The sequence below is a fragment of the Moschus berezovskii genome, chromosome 6 (genome assembly GCF_049115385.1).
Source record: "Moschus berezovskii isolate FMDL1 chromosome 6, NW_MosBer_1.0, whole genome shotgun sequence".
In the NCBI taxonomy this organism is placed as follows: Eukaryota; Metazoa; Chordata; class Mammalia; order Artiodactyla; family Moschidae; genus Moschus; species Moschus berezovskii.
The window spans coordinates 63,447,696-63,462,384 of record NC_142465.1 but is presented as its reverse complement, the minus strand read 5'-3'; the positions used below and the strand labels follow the sequence as shown (position 1 = coordinate 63,462,384).

General features: G+C 38.3%; 1 protein-coding gene across 1 annotated transcript; it reads right to left on the bottom strand.

Moving 5' to 3' along the window:
* Positions 1-3,002: 3,002 nt before the first annotated feature.
* On the bottom strand, positions 3,003-8,693 carry LOC129536731 (olfactory receptor 6C2-like). The gene is made up of 4 exons (XM_055395800.2): positions 8,666-8,693; positions 4,712-4,825; positions 4,354-4,378; positions 3,003-3,960 (listed from the first exon to the last, which is right to left on the bottom strand). Exons 1-4 carry the CDS (start codon positions 8,682-8,684, stop codon positions 3,003-3,005), a joined length of 1,116 nt encoding a protein of 371 aa, XP_055251775.2. The 5' UTR covers positions 8,685-8,693.
* Between the last annotated feature and the right edge of the window lie 5,996 nt (positions 8,694-14,689).

The window sequence follows — 14,689 nt, the reverse complement described above, 5'->3', positions numbered from 1 at the left end:
CATTTGGGAAGAACAAGTGAAGGCCTTCTTTTGCTGGGAAGAGGGTAATTTTAGAATAGTGCTGATGCTATAGATGTAAGAAAGAACTACACACATGAGTTGATGATGAAGGTCAGCACAGCACACAAAATTATCATCTGTTCTATCAGCCACATGTCTGAGCAAGAGATCTTCTGAGTATGATAAACATCACAGTAAAAGTGATCAATTTCATTCGGATCAGAGAATTCCTGGAGTTATTATAGATGTCACTTCTGTAAAAATTATTCTTTAGTGTTTTCTAGGGGATTTATTCAGCTATTTTTTTTAATAAAGCAATGATAATCACTATTGGGTTTCTGTGGATTCATATGCCCACTAAACACATAATAGTTGACGCAAAACAAATAGGAAATTCATGACATTTAGGGGAAGCATAGTGTCTGCGGAAAATAGGTACCAGAAATGGCTACCTCTTTTCTTGCTGTCCACACCCTCTGCAATGTGTGCCCCTAGTTACTTCCTAGCACAGGGGATTCTGTTTTTCTTCCTTGAATGTTGACTGGTCCTGTGACTTCCTTGGCTAGTAGAATGTGTGTGGTAGAAGGGACATTGTGCCTAGGAATCCAGAGGACTTGCTAGCTTCCATTTTCTCCCCTAGTGCCTTGTGATCTTACCATGTGAGCCAGTGTTAGCTAAGCGATAAAACATCATCTGGGAGAGGGTTCATTTATCTTAGCAAGGAGTCATTCAGCTTCTAAGTATGAGAATGAGGCCCTATTTGACAACAAGACTCAGACATCTGTGAGGACAGTCCTGTAAACCTAGCCAACAAAGATCAGCCGATGTCTGCTCAAACTGGCAAAAACCACAGTTGATCCAGAAACTCAAGTTTTAAACCACTGATTTAAGGATGACTTGTCATTGCATAATAACTAACAGAAGGATGTGACAGGTGCACATACAAGGGCCTCCACACAGAGGACTAGGGAGGGACACAGGAAAGGAAATCTTTGTATAAGGTGATGCCTTGAACATGGCCTAGAAATGAAAGTCAAAAGCATTCCAGTCTGGACCATTGAGCTTTATGGTGAGAAATGGAAAGGAATAAATAACCATATGTAGACATTTTTACACTTGATCCTAGCCAAAAAGCGGAGAAGCGATGTAGAAATTTTTATTTGAGAAATATTAGTGAAGGCTGTACCCCCTGGTTTTTTTTTTTTTGTAATTAATTTATTTTTTATTGGAGGCAAATTATTTTACAATATTATATTGGTTGGTTTTGCCATACATTGACATGAATTTGCCCCGGGTTTACATTAGTTCCCCCTCCTGAACCCCCCTCCCACCTCCCTCCTCCCTTTATCCTCCCCCTGGTTTTTTAAAGTTTAAGATAATCTTTGTGGAGACAATCATGTCTTCATATTGGATTCCTTGTTTATAACCCAGGGATTCCTTGTATTTTGTTGGTTTAATTTTCTCAATGTATAGAACTTTAATTCGCTGAGATTTGATGGCTCCTTTTGACTTAATTTAGCTATCTTTAGGATGTGAATTGTATTAAGTATTTCAGCACTAGTTTTACTTCATCATCATAAAGATGGTTTTAGTGTCTCAGCAGACTTTATCAGATCACTACCACCTGGATGATGAATTAATATAGAGAAGAAGCTCTTTACTTTAGAGGGAATCTAATGTATCTAAATACTAAAACTTTGAGCTTTGAAGTTTGTTTTACAAGGTGGATATGGATCTCCACATGTCTAAGCTCATATATGTCTTATTCAGCATTAAAATCCTTTCATTTTTGCTCAAACTAACCCACAATTTTTCTTGAATAACTAAATCCTGCTTGAGAAGAGCTGCTGCTGCTAAGTCGCTTCAGTCGTGTCCCACTCTGTGAGACCCCATAGAGGGCAGCCCACCAGGCTCCCCCATCCCTGGGATTCTCCAGGCAAGAACACTGGAGTGGGTTGCCATTTCCTTCTCCAATACATGAAAGTGAAAAGTGAAAGTGAAGTCATTCAATCGTGTCCGACTCGTAGTGACCCCATGGACTGCAACCTACCAGGCTCCTCTGCCCATGGGATTTTCCAGGCAAGAGTACTGGAGTGGGGTGCCATCGCCTTCTCCGTGAGAAGAGAAATATATATATATAATATCATAAATATAAATATATATATAATATCATAAACATATATATATATACTTTTTGGATATTTGCACTTAGAAGAGAATTGATATTATTACTCCATTATTTTCCTATGAGTTCAAGGATTCAATTTTTTCCACATAAGATATAATAGTACTTTTATTGATCAGAGGCAGGTTAGGATTCAGGAAAGACTTCTTTCATGGAAATATAATATTATGTTATTTTGATTTGAGATATTATCTTGGGTAAAGTTTATTTTCAACAGGAGTTGACATAACTTGTTTATATCAAATATTTAAAATATGATTTCAAATCCAGAATTTAATAATAACAGTGATATAAGCATGCTAAACACCGAAGAATTGATGCTTTTGAACTGTGGTGTTGGAGAAGACTCTCCAGAGTCCCTTGGACCGCAAGGAGATTCAACTAGTCCATCCTAAAGGAAATCTGTCCTGAATATTCATTGGAAGGACTGATGCTGAAGCTGAAACCCCAGTACTTTGGCCACCTGATGTGAAGAGCTGACTCATTTGAAAAGACACTGATGCTGGGAAAGATTGAAGGTGGGAGGAGAAGGGGACAACAGAGGATTAGATGGTTGGATGGTACCAGCGACTCAATTGACATGAGTTTGGATAAACTCTGGGAGTTGGTGATGGACAGGGAGGCCTGGCATGCTGCAGTCTGTGGGGTCGCAAAGAGTTGGACACAACTGAGCGACTGAACTGAACTGATCTGAAGCATGCTAATACAAACATAAAATAGACCAGAATACAACAGTTAAGATGAAGATTTGTGACTTCCAGCCTCAATGATCTTTTTAAATTTATATTATTATTTTATGTTTCATTTCAACATTCCTTTACTTTCTTGAAATCAATGAAATTCTTTTGATTAAGTCAGTGAAAGCTTCTTTCACTTGCTTGTTCCTCAGGCTATAAACGAATGGGTTTAACGTGGGGGCAACTGAAGTTGTAAGCACTAACACACCCTTATTAATTGCCACTTCATCCTTTGCTGAAGGTTTGACGTAGATGAAGATACAGCTTCCATAGGTGATAGAAACCACAATCAGGTGAGAAGAGCAGGTAGAAAAGGCCTTCATTTTTTGCTGGGCAGAAGGGAACTTTATGATGGTCTTGATGATGTATGTATAGGACAGAATCACACACAGAAATGTCCCAATGACAGTCAACACAGCAACGGTAAAAACCATCTGTTCTAGGAACCATGTGTCTGAACAAGAGATTTTTAGCACAGGAAAAGCATCACAGAGAAAATGATCGATGATATTAGAGTCACAGAATTCCAGCTCTAAGCCCAGGGAAGCTGGTGGAAATATGACCAGGCAACCTGCTATCCAACAGCAAATAACAAGTCTTCCACAGACTCTACTGTTCATGATGGTTGCATAACGTAAAGGTTTGCAGATGGCTACATAGCGGTCATAGGACATGATGGCCAGGAGAAAAAATTCTGTTGCTGCAAAAGTGAAGATAAGAAATATTTGACTAAAACAAGCATTATAAGAAATAGTCTTGTCCCCAGTTGATAAGCTGTATAAGAATCTGGGAATGCAGACCGTGGTGAATAAGGTTTCTAAAAAGGAGAAGTTTTTGAGGAAAAAGTACATGGCAGTTTTAAGGCGAGAGTCTACTAAAGTGAGTATAATGATGGTCAAGTTCCCAGTGACACTCAATGTGTAGGAAGCAAATAGAAGCGTAAAAATCAGAACCTGCATCAGAGGATCATCTGTTAGTCCCAGGAGAATGAATGTAGGTAATGATGTATGGTTTCTCATCACTGATTTGTACTTTTTCTCAAGTTCCTCACAAAGTCAAGTGACATTGAACTGAGAAAACCTGTATGAAATTATGAGGCCATGGCTACTGGGTAAAAACATCCAATCAATGCAATAATAGTCATTTTCTTCTTTGACTTGACAATGATGAATCAAAACTTGAATTGTCAGCTCTTCTGGTGTTTCTTATAGGTATCCTCAACTTCACGTTTTTCTGAAACAAGTTTGTACTAGAATCCATATGTTTATAATCTTCATGTTCTCATCTCTCTATTTTTTGAATTAATTTAAATTTTGTCCCTTACACTCCGAAATGTATTTACCTATAGAATTAGAAAGGATCATCTGGGCCATAAAGTTTTGCGGATTTGATAGTATTCTGATCTCCTGAGTAGTAATTCTTCACTACTCACAGGTTTGAATGAGCTCACAAGTTGCTTGAAGTGTGGGTTCCTGTTAAATGCAAATTAATGACATTTCTATAAAATGTCAAACTGGAGGCCTTTGTGCAGTATGAATGCTTTTACAACGGTGACCAAAAATTTACTTCCTTTTATGTATTTTACTCTTGATATCAGAATTGCCATCTAAAGAACATAGCTTTCCAATGATGCTATTACCTTGAAATTTCTACATCAATATCTGACCTTCCCTCCATTTGTCCTCTGATAGAACGCAGTGTTGGATAGGTACAACATAAACAAGTTACCTGATGCAATACTGGGCAAAGAAATAATGACAAGGAAAATAAAATCCTGAAAGAATTTAACCTTGGTTGTTTGTATTTCCAAGGTCATGAAGGAGAAGGGAAGACAGGATGAGACACAGGTTAGAGACCAAGGATACATGACAATTCCATTTCAAGTAGTGATTTGAATTGGATCCTGCAACAGAAAAGTGACATCAATGGAAACTGTGAAACTCCAAATAAAATCCATATTTAAATTAATTTATTTTAATCTTATTTAATTTTTTTTCAATGAATCCTTCTGCCCTCTGAGACCCTCCAAGCTGGAGGTGCTAGCATTTCCTGTCTGAGAGGTCCTCCAGTGCGGTGTGTAAGCTCAGTTCTTGGGCACCTGGAAAGTGAGTCAGGAGCCACTATTCTCCCTGCTGCTGACTGCTGGCAGGGGGCCACCCAGAGAGCATACGGGACTCAAAAGGCAGAGGTGGAGACACTCTCACTGCCTACTTAGTCTGGCCATATCTCAGACCTGCCCTTATATCTGTTCAGTTCAGTTCAGTTCAGTCGCTCAGTCGTGTCCGACTCTCCACGACCCCATGAATCACAGCACGCCAGGCCTCCCTGTCCATCACCAACTCCCGGAGTTCACCCTAACTCATGTCCACAGAGTCGGTGATGCCATCCAGCCACCTCATTCTCTGTCGTCCCCTTCTCCTCCCACCCCCAACCTTTCCCAGCATCAGAGTCTTTTCCAGTGAGTCAACTCGTCGCATGAGGTGGCCAAAGTATTGCAGTTTCAGCTTTAGCATCAGTCCTTCCAATGAACACCCAAGATTGATCTCCTTTAGAATGGACTGGTTGGATCTCCTTGCAGTACCTTATATCTGTATTGCAACACTATTTACAATACTCAAGACATGGAAGCAACCTGAATGTACATCAGAAGATGAATTGATGAAGATGTGCTACATATATACAATACAATGTTGTGTGTGTTAGTTACTCAGTCGGGTCCGACTCTTTGTGATCCCATGTACTGTAGGCTGCCAGACTCCTCTGTCTGTGGTCTCTTGCATTACAGGCAGATTCTTTACCATCTGCACTGTCAGGGAAGTCCACGGTGATGTATAATTCAGCCATCAGAGAAGCCCACTACTATGTGTAATTCAGGTAGGTGGTGGGAAGCTGGTTTAGAACACAGGGAGTCCCACCTGGTGCTCTGTGATGGGTGGGATGGGAGAGGGGAGTGAGGCTGTAAAGGTGGGGATAGATACATAATTATGACTGATTCATGCTATTTTATGACAGAAGCCAACACAATATTGTAAAACCATAATCCTCCAAGTAAAAAATAAAGATCCCACATGAAAAAAATCTCTATTATTTGCATACAGTGTTAATTCCTTAGTTTTAATAATTCCTGTATGATTACACAGGTTGCTACCATTAGGAAGAACTAAGTGAAGAATATCCTGGCACTGGCTGCACTATTTTTAAGTACAGAATTACTTCATAATTAAAAATTCATCAAATAAATATAAAAAAGAAAGAAAACCAAAAAACTGAATAGTAATTGCTGAGCGCTTTCTATCTGCCTGGCAGGATGATGGGGCAATCTTCACATGGACGGTTTCTCTGGTATATATGTTCTTTTCTCCAATTTTGTGCTTCTTCATCTATATTTTTGGGGGTGATGTCCATTTTATATTATCTATAAGTATGGAAAATATCCTTTGAAATTAACATTTACAGTTAAAGCAAATGGTTTAATATTAATCAGCAATACCTGAATTGTGAGGATTCTGTCTATACCTAAAATCCAAAATTATAATGTCAACTTCAGACTTCCCTGGTGAATCAGCTGGTAAAGAATCTGCCTACAATGAGGGAGACCTAGGTTTGACCCCTGGGTTGGGAAGATCCCCTGGAGGAGGGCATGGCAACCCACTCCAGTATTCTTGCCCGGGGAATCCCCATGGACAGAGGAGCCTGACAGGCTGCTGTCATGGGGTCACAAAGAGTCAGACACGACTGAGTCGCTAAGCACAGCAATAGGACCCAAAATGCTTGGGATCTTCGACCCCTTGATAGTACACTTGTGTGATGAGGATGTTCATGTTTAGAAAGGAATGTTACTTGTGAAACAGCTCTTCAGAGTGCGTCCACCAAAGGGAGCATTCACTTTCCACAAACTAAAACAACATTCTGTACAAGTTTGCAAGCAGTCTGTTTCCTGATACAACTCTGTTCATTACCAGCTTTCCATCCCTGTTCCCTTTGCTAGAACACCAGTTGGTGGTCTTCAATTTGTTGTCTTCAAAAAGTCACTTAGATTCTTTCATGTTTTATCTTTCTTGGGGTATAAATGACATAAGAATGCACATACTTAATATATATGCTAAACATAACCTCTGTTGTCCATTTTCCTTCATTTTAAAAAATGACGTCTTTAAAATATAAAAACTATTCTTTGCTTCTTGGAAATGCAAAAAAGTCTACCTGTAATATTTAGTTCCAGACTTAAAAAAAAGTTATTTGAAATTTTTTTGTTTTGATTAAAATTATTATATATTTAGTCTTCTCTTTCATTATATACCCAGCAGCTAATTCAAATATTTCCTATCCTTGTCACTGAATACCTTGTTGTTTTTCTCCATTGCTGAATCACAAGGCCTTAGAGGCTTCATGTAAATGATTACTTGAAGTTTTACTTGGTTGCTTAAAAAAGAAATTCCTTTCCTAATCATAGGAAAGGCAGATATTAACACCCACTTGGTGCCTAGCCCCTCTCTTTAGCCTAAAGTATTCATAGAAAAACAGAATAAGGGAAGCACAGGGAATGTTTTGCCTAAAAGTTATCCTCGCTATCTCAACACCAGATTAAAGTTCATAAATGGATAGCATAGTATTTTCAGTGGTGGGACAGGAGTGAATTGTCTCTCCAGCCCATATGCCTTCCCTCAAGTCCTGTTGGAAGGACTCCAGGTATCTGACTCTCCCAGGAACCTCAGGCAGCTGGCATGTCCTGAGGAGACTAAACGTTTCTTCCAAAAATGCCACCATTTTCTTCAGTCATTTGTATTCCACCTTCTTAGTAGCACTTTCAGGAAATTAATTGACATTGATATTGATACAGATGTTGAAAAATGAGCGTTCATTAAAATGGGAGAGACTTTTAGAAGATGGGGTCACAGTCTTATAAAACATAAGCAAATAATTTACTCAATGGAGCTACAGTCACTTATTTTATACATAGTTTTTTCTTTTTTTTAATGAAGGTCAAATTAAGGCAGAGAACACTTAAGAGCATTCCTCTAAAATTCCATTGCATTTAGAACTTTGTCGTTATTAATAGATGAAAACAACTACGCAATGACTAGAAGTCATATTTCATAAGTGGTTGTTGAAACCGTTTGTAAAATATTAAACTGACAGATTATATAAGTTTATTTGGTATAGGTACTTTTCTCAGAGGAAAACACCATTTTAGAGTTCAGAAAAGGCACAGAAAAATATAAAAATACTTCTCTCAGGGTCATAACCTGAGATATTCACTGAACCCCAAAGTGATAAAGGCTGAAAAAAGTTGTCCAGGAAAGTGTTATGGTGGAGAGATGTGGGTGGTCTCTGAACATCCTTAGGAGCACAGACATACTCACAGAGGGCTCTGTAGTTGAAGAGTTTTCACTAAGTCATCCTCCATGCTCACAAAAGGAAGATTTTCTCAGCAGAATGCCTGCCTCTCCCTGAGCCCAGGAAGTCTCTACTCTGGAACTACAGAGCTAATAGTTTCAGTGGCTAAGTAGGGATCTCTTTCTGTTGTTGGAGAAGCGTGATTGTCTATTTCTGGCAGAGGGGCACATTTCTAACCTGATGTAATTTTTCTTTTAAAAAAACTGACCTAATTTTCAATTAAGTGAGCAAACAAACATGTCCTTGGTGGTTCTGTCTTAAATGTTACTAATAAATCTCTTATGTAATAGACTTTGGGAATAGAGCAGAAAACACGGACCTGGAGAAAATGTCTTCACAGAGGCACTTGTAAATAACATTAGCATCAGAAACAGGCCAGGCATGCGAAAATTAGTATCAGATTACAAGACAAAGGCAATTATTTGTTATTTTATTTAAGCAATATTATTAGGCATTTGTAACCTGATAAAGACAAGTTTTCCAATTTATTAATTCTTTAATGTTTGTAATTAATTTTTAGTGTCAGTAAAACTATTCAGTTTGATAATAATAGAAAAACATTTTTTATCAAAACAACAAAGTGATAATTTACTACTGATAATTTTCAGAAATATCTCCCAGATCTTCATAATTCCTTTGGTTTTATATCTCATGGGGCTTTTTAAAAAGTGAGCCATAGTTGATTTACAGTGTTGTGTTAATTTCTTCTTTACAGCAAAGTAGTTCAATTGCACATACACATGTTATTTTTTATATTTCTTTCCATTATGGTTTATCACAGGAGACTGAATATAGTTCCCTGTGCTATACAGTGGGACCTTGTTATTTACTTATTCTATTTATACTAGATTGCTCCAGCTAACTTCAAATCTGCACACATTCACTCCTCCCAGCCCCCAGCAACCATGAAGCTGTTTGTTATGTCTGTGAGTCTTTTTCTGCTTTGTAGATAAGTTTCATTTGTTTCATATTTAAGGTTCCACATATAAGTGATATCATATGTATTTGTCTTTCTCTTTCTGATTTATTTACTATGATAATCACTAGTTGCATCTGTGTCACTGCAGGTGGCATTATTTCATTCTCCCGTTGTTTATATGTACCATATCTTCATCCATTCATTTGCTGATGGATATTAGCTTGTTTCTCATAAGCCTTTTTATTTCTATATATTTATTTATGACCTTATTCTATTTCATTAAAATTTTGATATATATTTTTGCATTGATATTCATTATATTACATGATCATATATTTTTAGTTTGTTGTATATGCACATCATAAAATGCTTTCTGAATGGCTCACTTTTAATATGTCTATGTGTAATTTTCTTTGAATATCACTTCACTGAACTTATTAAGTATATATTTAATTTTTCCCAATATTTGGAAAATTTCCAGCCATAAATTATTCCTATAATTTCTACCCCATTCTCTCTCTTTTACTGGGCTTAAAATTACACACACGATAGACTTTAACATTGTACCATTGGTCCCAGAATCTCTTTAAAAATAATTCTATTTCTCTGTTTTACAAGGATTTCACATTTCAAATCTAATTTCAAAGTCATTTCCTCTTCTGTAATCTCAATCCAGTAATTAAGCCAAAGTGTGACTTTCTGCAGAAACAGTATTTTGTGTTTCTAACATTTTCCTTTTTATACTGTTTTCTCTTTCTTTTCTGAGGGTTCTTAACTTTTCATCTTCTTCCTTTATCTCATAAAGTACAGTTGTGTAGATTGATTTAACATCTTTGTATGGTGTGGTGTGTGTGTGTTCAGTTGCGTCTGACTCTTTATGGTCCCATGGACTGTAGCCTGCCAGGCTCCTCTGTCCATGGAATTTTCCAGGCAAGAATACTGGAGTGGGTTGCCATTCCTTCTCTAGATCTTCCTGACCCAGGGATCATCTCCTTTATTGGCAGGCTTTACCACTATGTCACCTGGGAAGTCCGACACCTTTGTATAATATTACTGAGTCATCTTAGCCTTGGCACCTACAGATTATCATTTCAGTCAATGATTTTCTTTGGAGTCGATCACATTCTGCCTATTCTTTGAATGTGCAATTATTTTGGATTGTATTCTCACACTTTGACTATTACATTGTTTAAACTCTGGATGTTATGTGCTGTGCAACTTTACCATCTGGTCCTATTACATTGTCTAAACTCTGAATTATGTATATTCACCTTGGAAATGTGAATCATTTTCTTTAAGTTGGCAATCAACCCTGTGAGACTCAAACTACAAGCTCAGCCTCATTTTTTTTCAGTGCTGACTGAACTCTCAGTTTAGTAATTTAAACCTTTGATAAAACTGTTTCTTTTTGTTGGTGTTTGAATGATGGTTATCTGTTTTCAGGTTCAACCTGAAATGTGTGCATGCTTATATATATTATTGAGGATATGCTCTTCTCTGACTCTTCGGTGGATTCCTGCATCTATCTCAGACCTGCCCAATACTTTCCCCTGTATATTGTTATTGTATGGAGTTTTCTATAAATGACAGTTCCAGTTGGTTGATGGGTTATAGGGATCTTTCATATTCTTGCTGATTTTCTGTCTAGTATTTCTTTCTGCTACTAAATGAAAGTACAAGTGAAGTCGCTCAGTTGTGCCTGACTCTGCAACCCCATGAACTATAGCCTATCAGTCTCCTCTGTCCATGAACTTTTCCAGGTGAGAATATTGGAGTGGGTTGCCATTTCCTTCTCCAGGGAATCTTCCCAACCCAGGGATTGAACCTGGGTCTCCTGCATTGCAGGCAGATGCTTTACCATCTGAGCCACCAGGATTATTTAAGTTTTAAGCTATAATGGTAGATTTGCCTATTTTCATTTCTCATGTAATTTTTTTCTACATGCTTTTTGAAGTTTCGTTGTTAGGTGCTCTATTATTAATAGTTTGCTAGGACTTCAGTAACAGTGTAACATATGGTGGAATAAGACAACAAAAATACATTGTCTAACAGTTCTGGATGCTAGAATTCCCAAATAAAGATGTTGGTAGACTGGTTCCTTTGAGGAAGAGGAGGGTGAGAAACAATCTCTTCATACCTCGCTCCGAGCTTCTGTTGCAGTCAGTATCCTCGGTGTTCCATCACTGCAATTTCAGATCTCTAATTTCTGCCTGCATTATCACCTGGCCACCTCTGCCTCTATGTCTCTATTTTCTCATTATTTTCTCCTTATTTACATCTCTCTCTGCATCCAAATTTACTCTTTTTATAAGAACAACAGTGATATTGGTACAGAACCTATCCTAATGAGCACATCTTAACTTGGTAGAAGGTAGGGCTGGAGAAAGAGGGGTTATGGCAGGAGTCAGGTGAGGTAGGGCTTCTTTTCTGCTCAGTGGCCATGCTATGTAGGAGGGAATTGGGTCAGATCCAAAGTTGCTGAAGCAGAAGACCTGAGTGTAGGATCTAAGCTGCTCCGTTCCCTTTAAGTAGGGTTTGTTTCCCTTCCCCTCCCCATTCCATGTGGATATTTCTTGCAACCTTGGTTGTACATGAATCCTGCCAATCTTTAATTCTCAGTGAGAATTATTCCACATGTAGATATATAGATGTATCTTTGATGTGTCCGTGGTGGGAGAGCTGAGCTCCATGTCCTCATACTTTGCCATCTTTATCTCTTCTCTGGGTAAAGGACTTGTTTGTTTGTTTTTCCTTTCTCTATTTTGAGTATATCATGCCAGTCCCAGCAGCCTTCAAAGTTTCTGTTTAAACGTCAGTAAGTTCTTATGGGATTCTCTCGTATGTAACCCAGTTGCATTAATTTTGTTTCTTTTCAGATTCTCTTTTTATTTTAATTTTTTCCATTTTGACTATAATGTTTCTTGGTGTGACTCCTTTGAATTGATCTTGTCTGGGATTCTCTGTGCTTCCTGGACTTGTCTGTCTTTCCCGCCCGCCCCCCGCCCCCCACCACCCAGGTTAGGGAATTTTTCAGCTGTTATTTCTTTGAATAAGTTTTTGGACCCCATAATGCAAATGTTAGTACTCTTGATGCTGTGGCAGCAGTCTCTTAAACTATCCTTCTTAAAAAAATTATCATTCTTTCTTTTCTTTTCTGTTCTGCTTGGGTTGTTACTGCTACTCTGTCTTCCAGTTCACTGATTTGTTCCTTTATATCTTGGAATGTGCTATTGATTCAATCCAGTGTATTTTAAAATTACAAGTGTTATATTCTTTATCTCTGTTGAGTTTTTCTGTATATTTTCTACCTCTTTGTTAAATATCTCACTGTGTTGATCCTTTGTTTCCTGATTTTGTTGAGCATCTTTATGATCATTTCTTTTAAGTCTTTACTGGGTAGATTGCTCATTTCCACTATACTTTATTTCTGTCTGGAGTTTTGTCTTGTTCCTTCCTCTGAAATACATTTCTCTGTCTTCTCATTTTTCTTACTTCTCTCTGTTTATTTCTTTGTATTTGGTATTAACAACCTCATATATGCAATTGATACAACTCTAATGGCAGAAAGTGAAGAGCTAAATAGCCTCTCGATGAGGGTGAAAGAGGAGCGTGAAAAAGCTGGCTTAAAACTCACCATTCAGAAAACTAAAATCATGGCAACTGATCCCATCACTTCATGGCAAATAGATGGGGAAAAAGTAGAAGCCCTGGCAGATTTTATTTTCTTGGGCTCCAAAATCACTGCAGATGGTGATTGCAGCCATGAAATTGAAAGTTGCTTACTCCTTGAAATAGAAGCTATAAGAAAACTAGAGAGCATTTTAAAAAGCAGATACATCACTTTGCTGACAAAGGGTCCATATGGTCAAAGCTATGACTTTTCCAGTTATCATGTGTACAAATGCGAGAGTTGGACCATAATAAAGACTGAGCACCAAAGAATTGATGTTTTCAAATACTGATGCAGGAGATTCTCAAGAGTCCCTGGGAGAGCAAGGATCAAACCAGTCAATCTTAAAGGAAATAAACCCTGAATATTCACTGGAAGGACTGATGCTGAAGCTGAAACTCCAAACTTTTGGTCACCTGATGTGAAGAGCCAACTCACTGGAAAAGACTCTGATGTTGGGAAAGATCGAGGGCAGGAGGAGAAAGGGGTGATAGAAGATGAGATGATTGGATGGCATCACCAACTCAATGGACGTGAGTTTGAATAAACTCTGGGAGATAATGAAGGACAGGAAAGCCTGGCATCAGACATGACTCAGCAACTGAAAAACAGCAATTTGATAGGAAGGTTATGTTTCCAGTTCTTGGAGAAATGGTCTTATGTAGGAGATGTACTATGACGTCCAGTAGCACACTCTCCTCTGGCCACCAGACATATGCTCTAGGGTTGCCCACTATGTGGATTGTATGAACCCTGCTGTTGTGGTGTCTCTGACTTCTGTGGGCATGCTTGTAGGCAGGACTGACTCCCGGCCCAGTTTCCTAAAAGGTCCTGCTTCATGCTGCAGTTGCTGCTCCACTGGTTGGTGGGGTTGTTGTTGTTCAGTCAGTCAGTGGTGACCGACTCTTTGTGACCCTATGGACTGTAGCCCACCAGGCACCTCTGCCCATGGGATTCTCCAGGCAAGATTACTGGTGTGGGTTGCCACTCCCTCCTCCAGAGGATCTTCATGATCCAGGGACTGAACACACACTGCTGATGTCTCCTACATTGGCAGCAGGTTCTTACCATTAGAACCACTTGGGAAGCCAAGAGTTCTCTAGGTGTGTCCATTTCAAGATTTTAAACTTGGCACTGTATTTCCTTCTCTGTCAATCATAAGTCACATAAAGCAATTCTTAATTATTACTATTTCTTTATTGCCATTTTCAGCTTATCACAACGTTTTGCCATTTCTGTTCTTCTTAATTTATTTCTCACCACAGTAATTCTACCCTGGGTATCTTTATCTTATAGATGAAAAATTGTGAAAGTGTATTGAGTCAAATTCACCCAGTCATGTCTGACTCTTTGCAACACCATGGATTGTAGCCCACCAGGCTTCTCTGTCCATGGAGTTTTCCAGGCCAGAATACTGGAATGGTTTGACATTCCCTTCTCCAGGGGGTCTTCTTGATCCAGGCATCGAACCCAGGTCTCCTGCAATGCAGGCAGATTCTTTATCATCTGAGCCACCAGAGAAGCCCTTATATATATGAAATATACATATTTTCACATATATAATATAGGAAAGTATATTAACATATACTTAACATATATCATTGCTTCCCCCCAATTAGTATTATAAAACCACAGAAGCAGAATCATTTTTCTAAAGACCACATATGATTAATTCCCCCTTAGGTCTCGTGAAAAAAAATGTTTTGAAATGTTATTAATTGAGAGTTACCTCATACTAGGTACCTTAAAACTCTTGATTCAACTCTCAGTTACATGGAAGT

Coding starts and splice junctions, on each gene's coding strand:
- LOC129536731 (XM_055395800.2), bottom strand. Junction 4,379..4,711: donor TGGAAATACAAACAACCAAG/GTTAAATTCTTT, acceptor CCACACTTCAAG/CAACTTGTGAGCTCATTCAA. Junction 3,961..4,353: donor TGTGAGCTCATTCAAACCTG/TGAGTAGTGAAG, acceptor TGAGGAACTTGA/GAAAAAGTACAAATCAGTGA.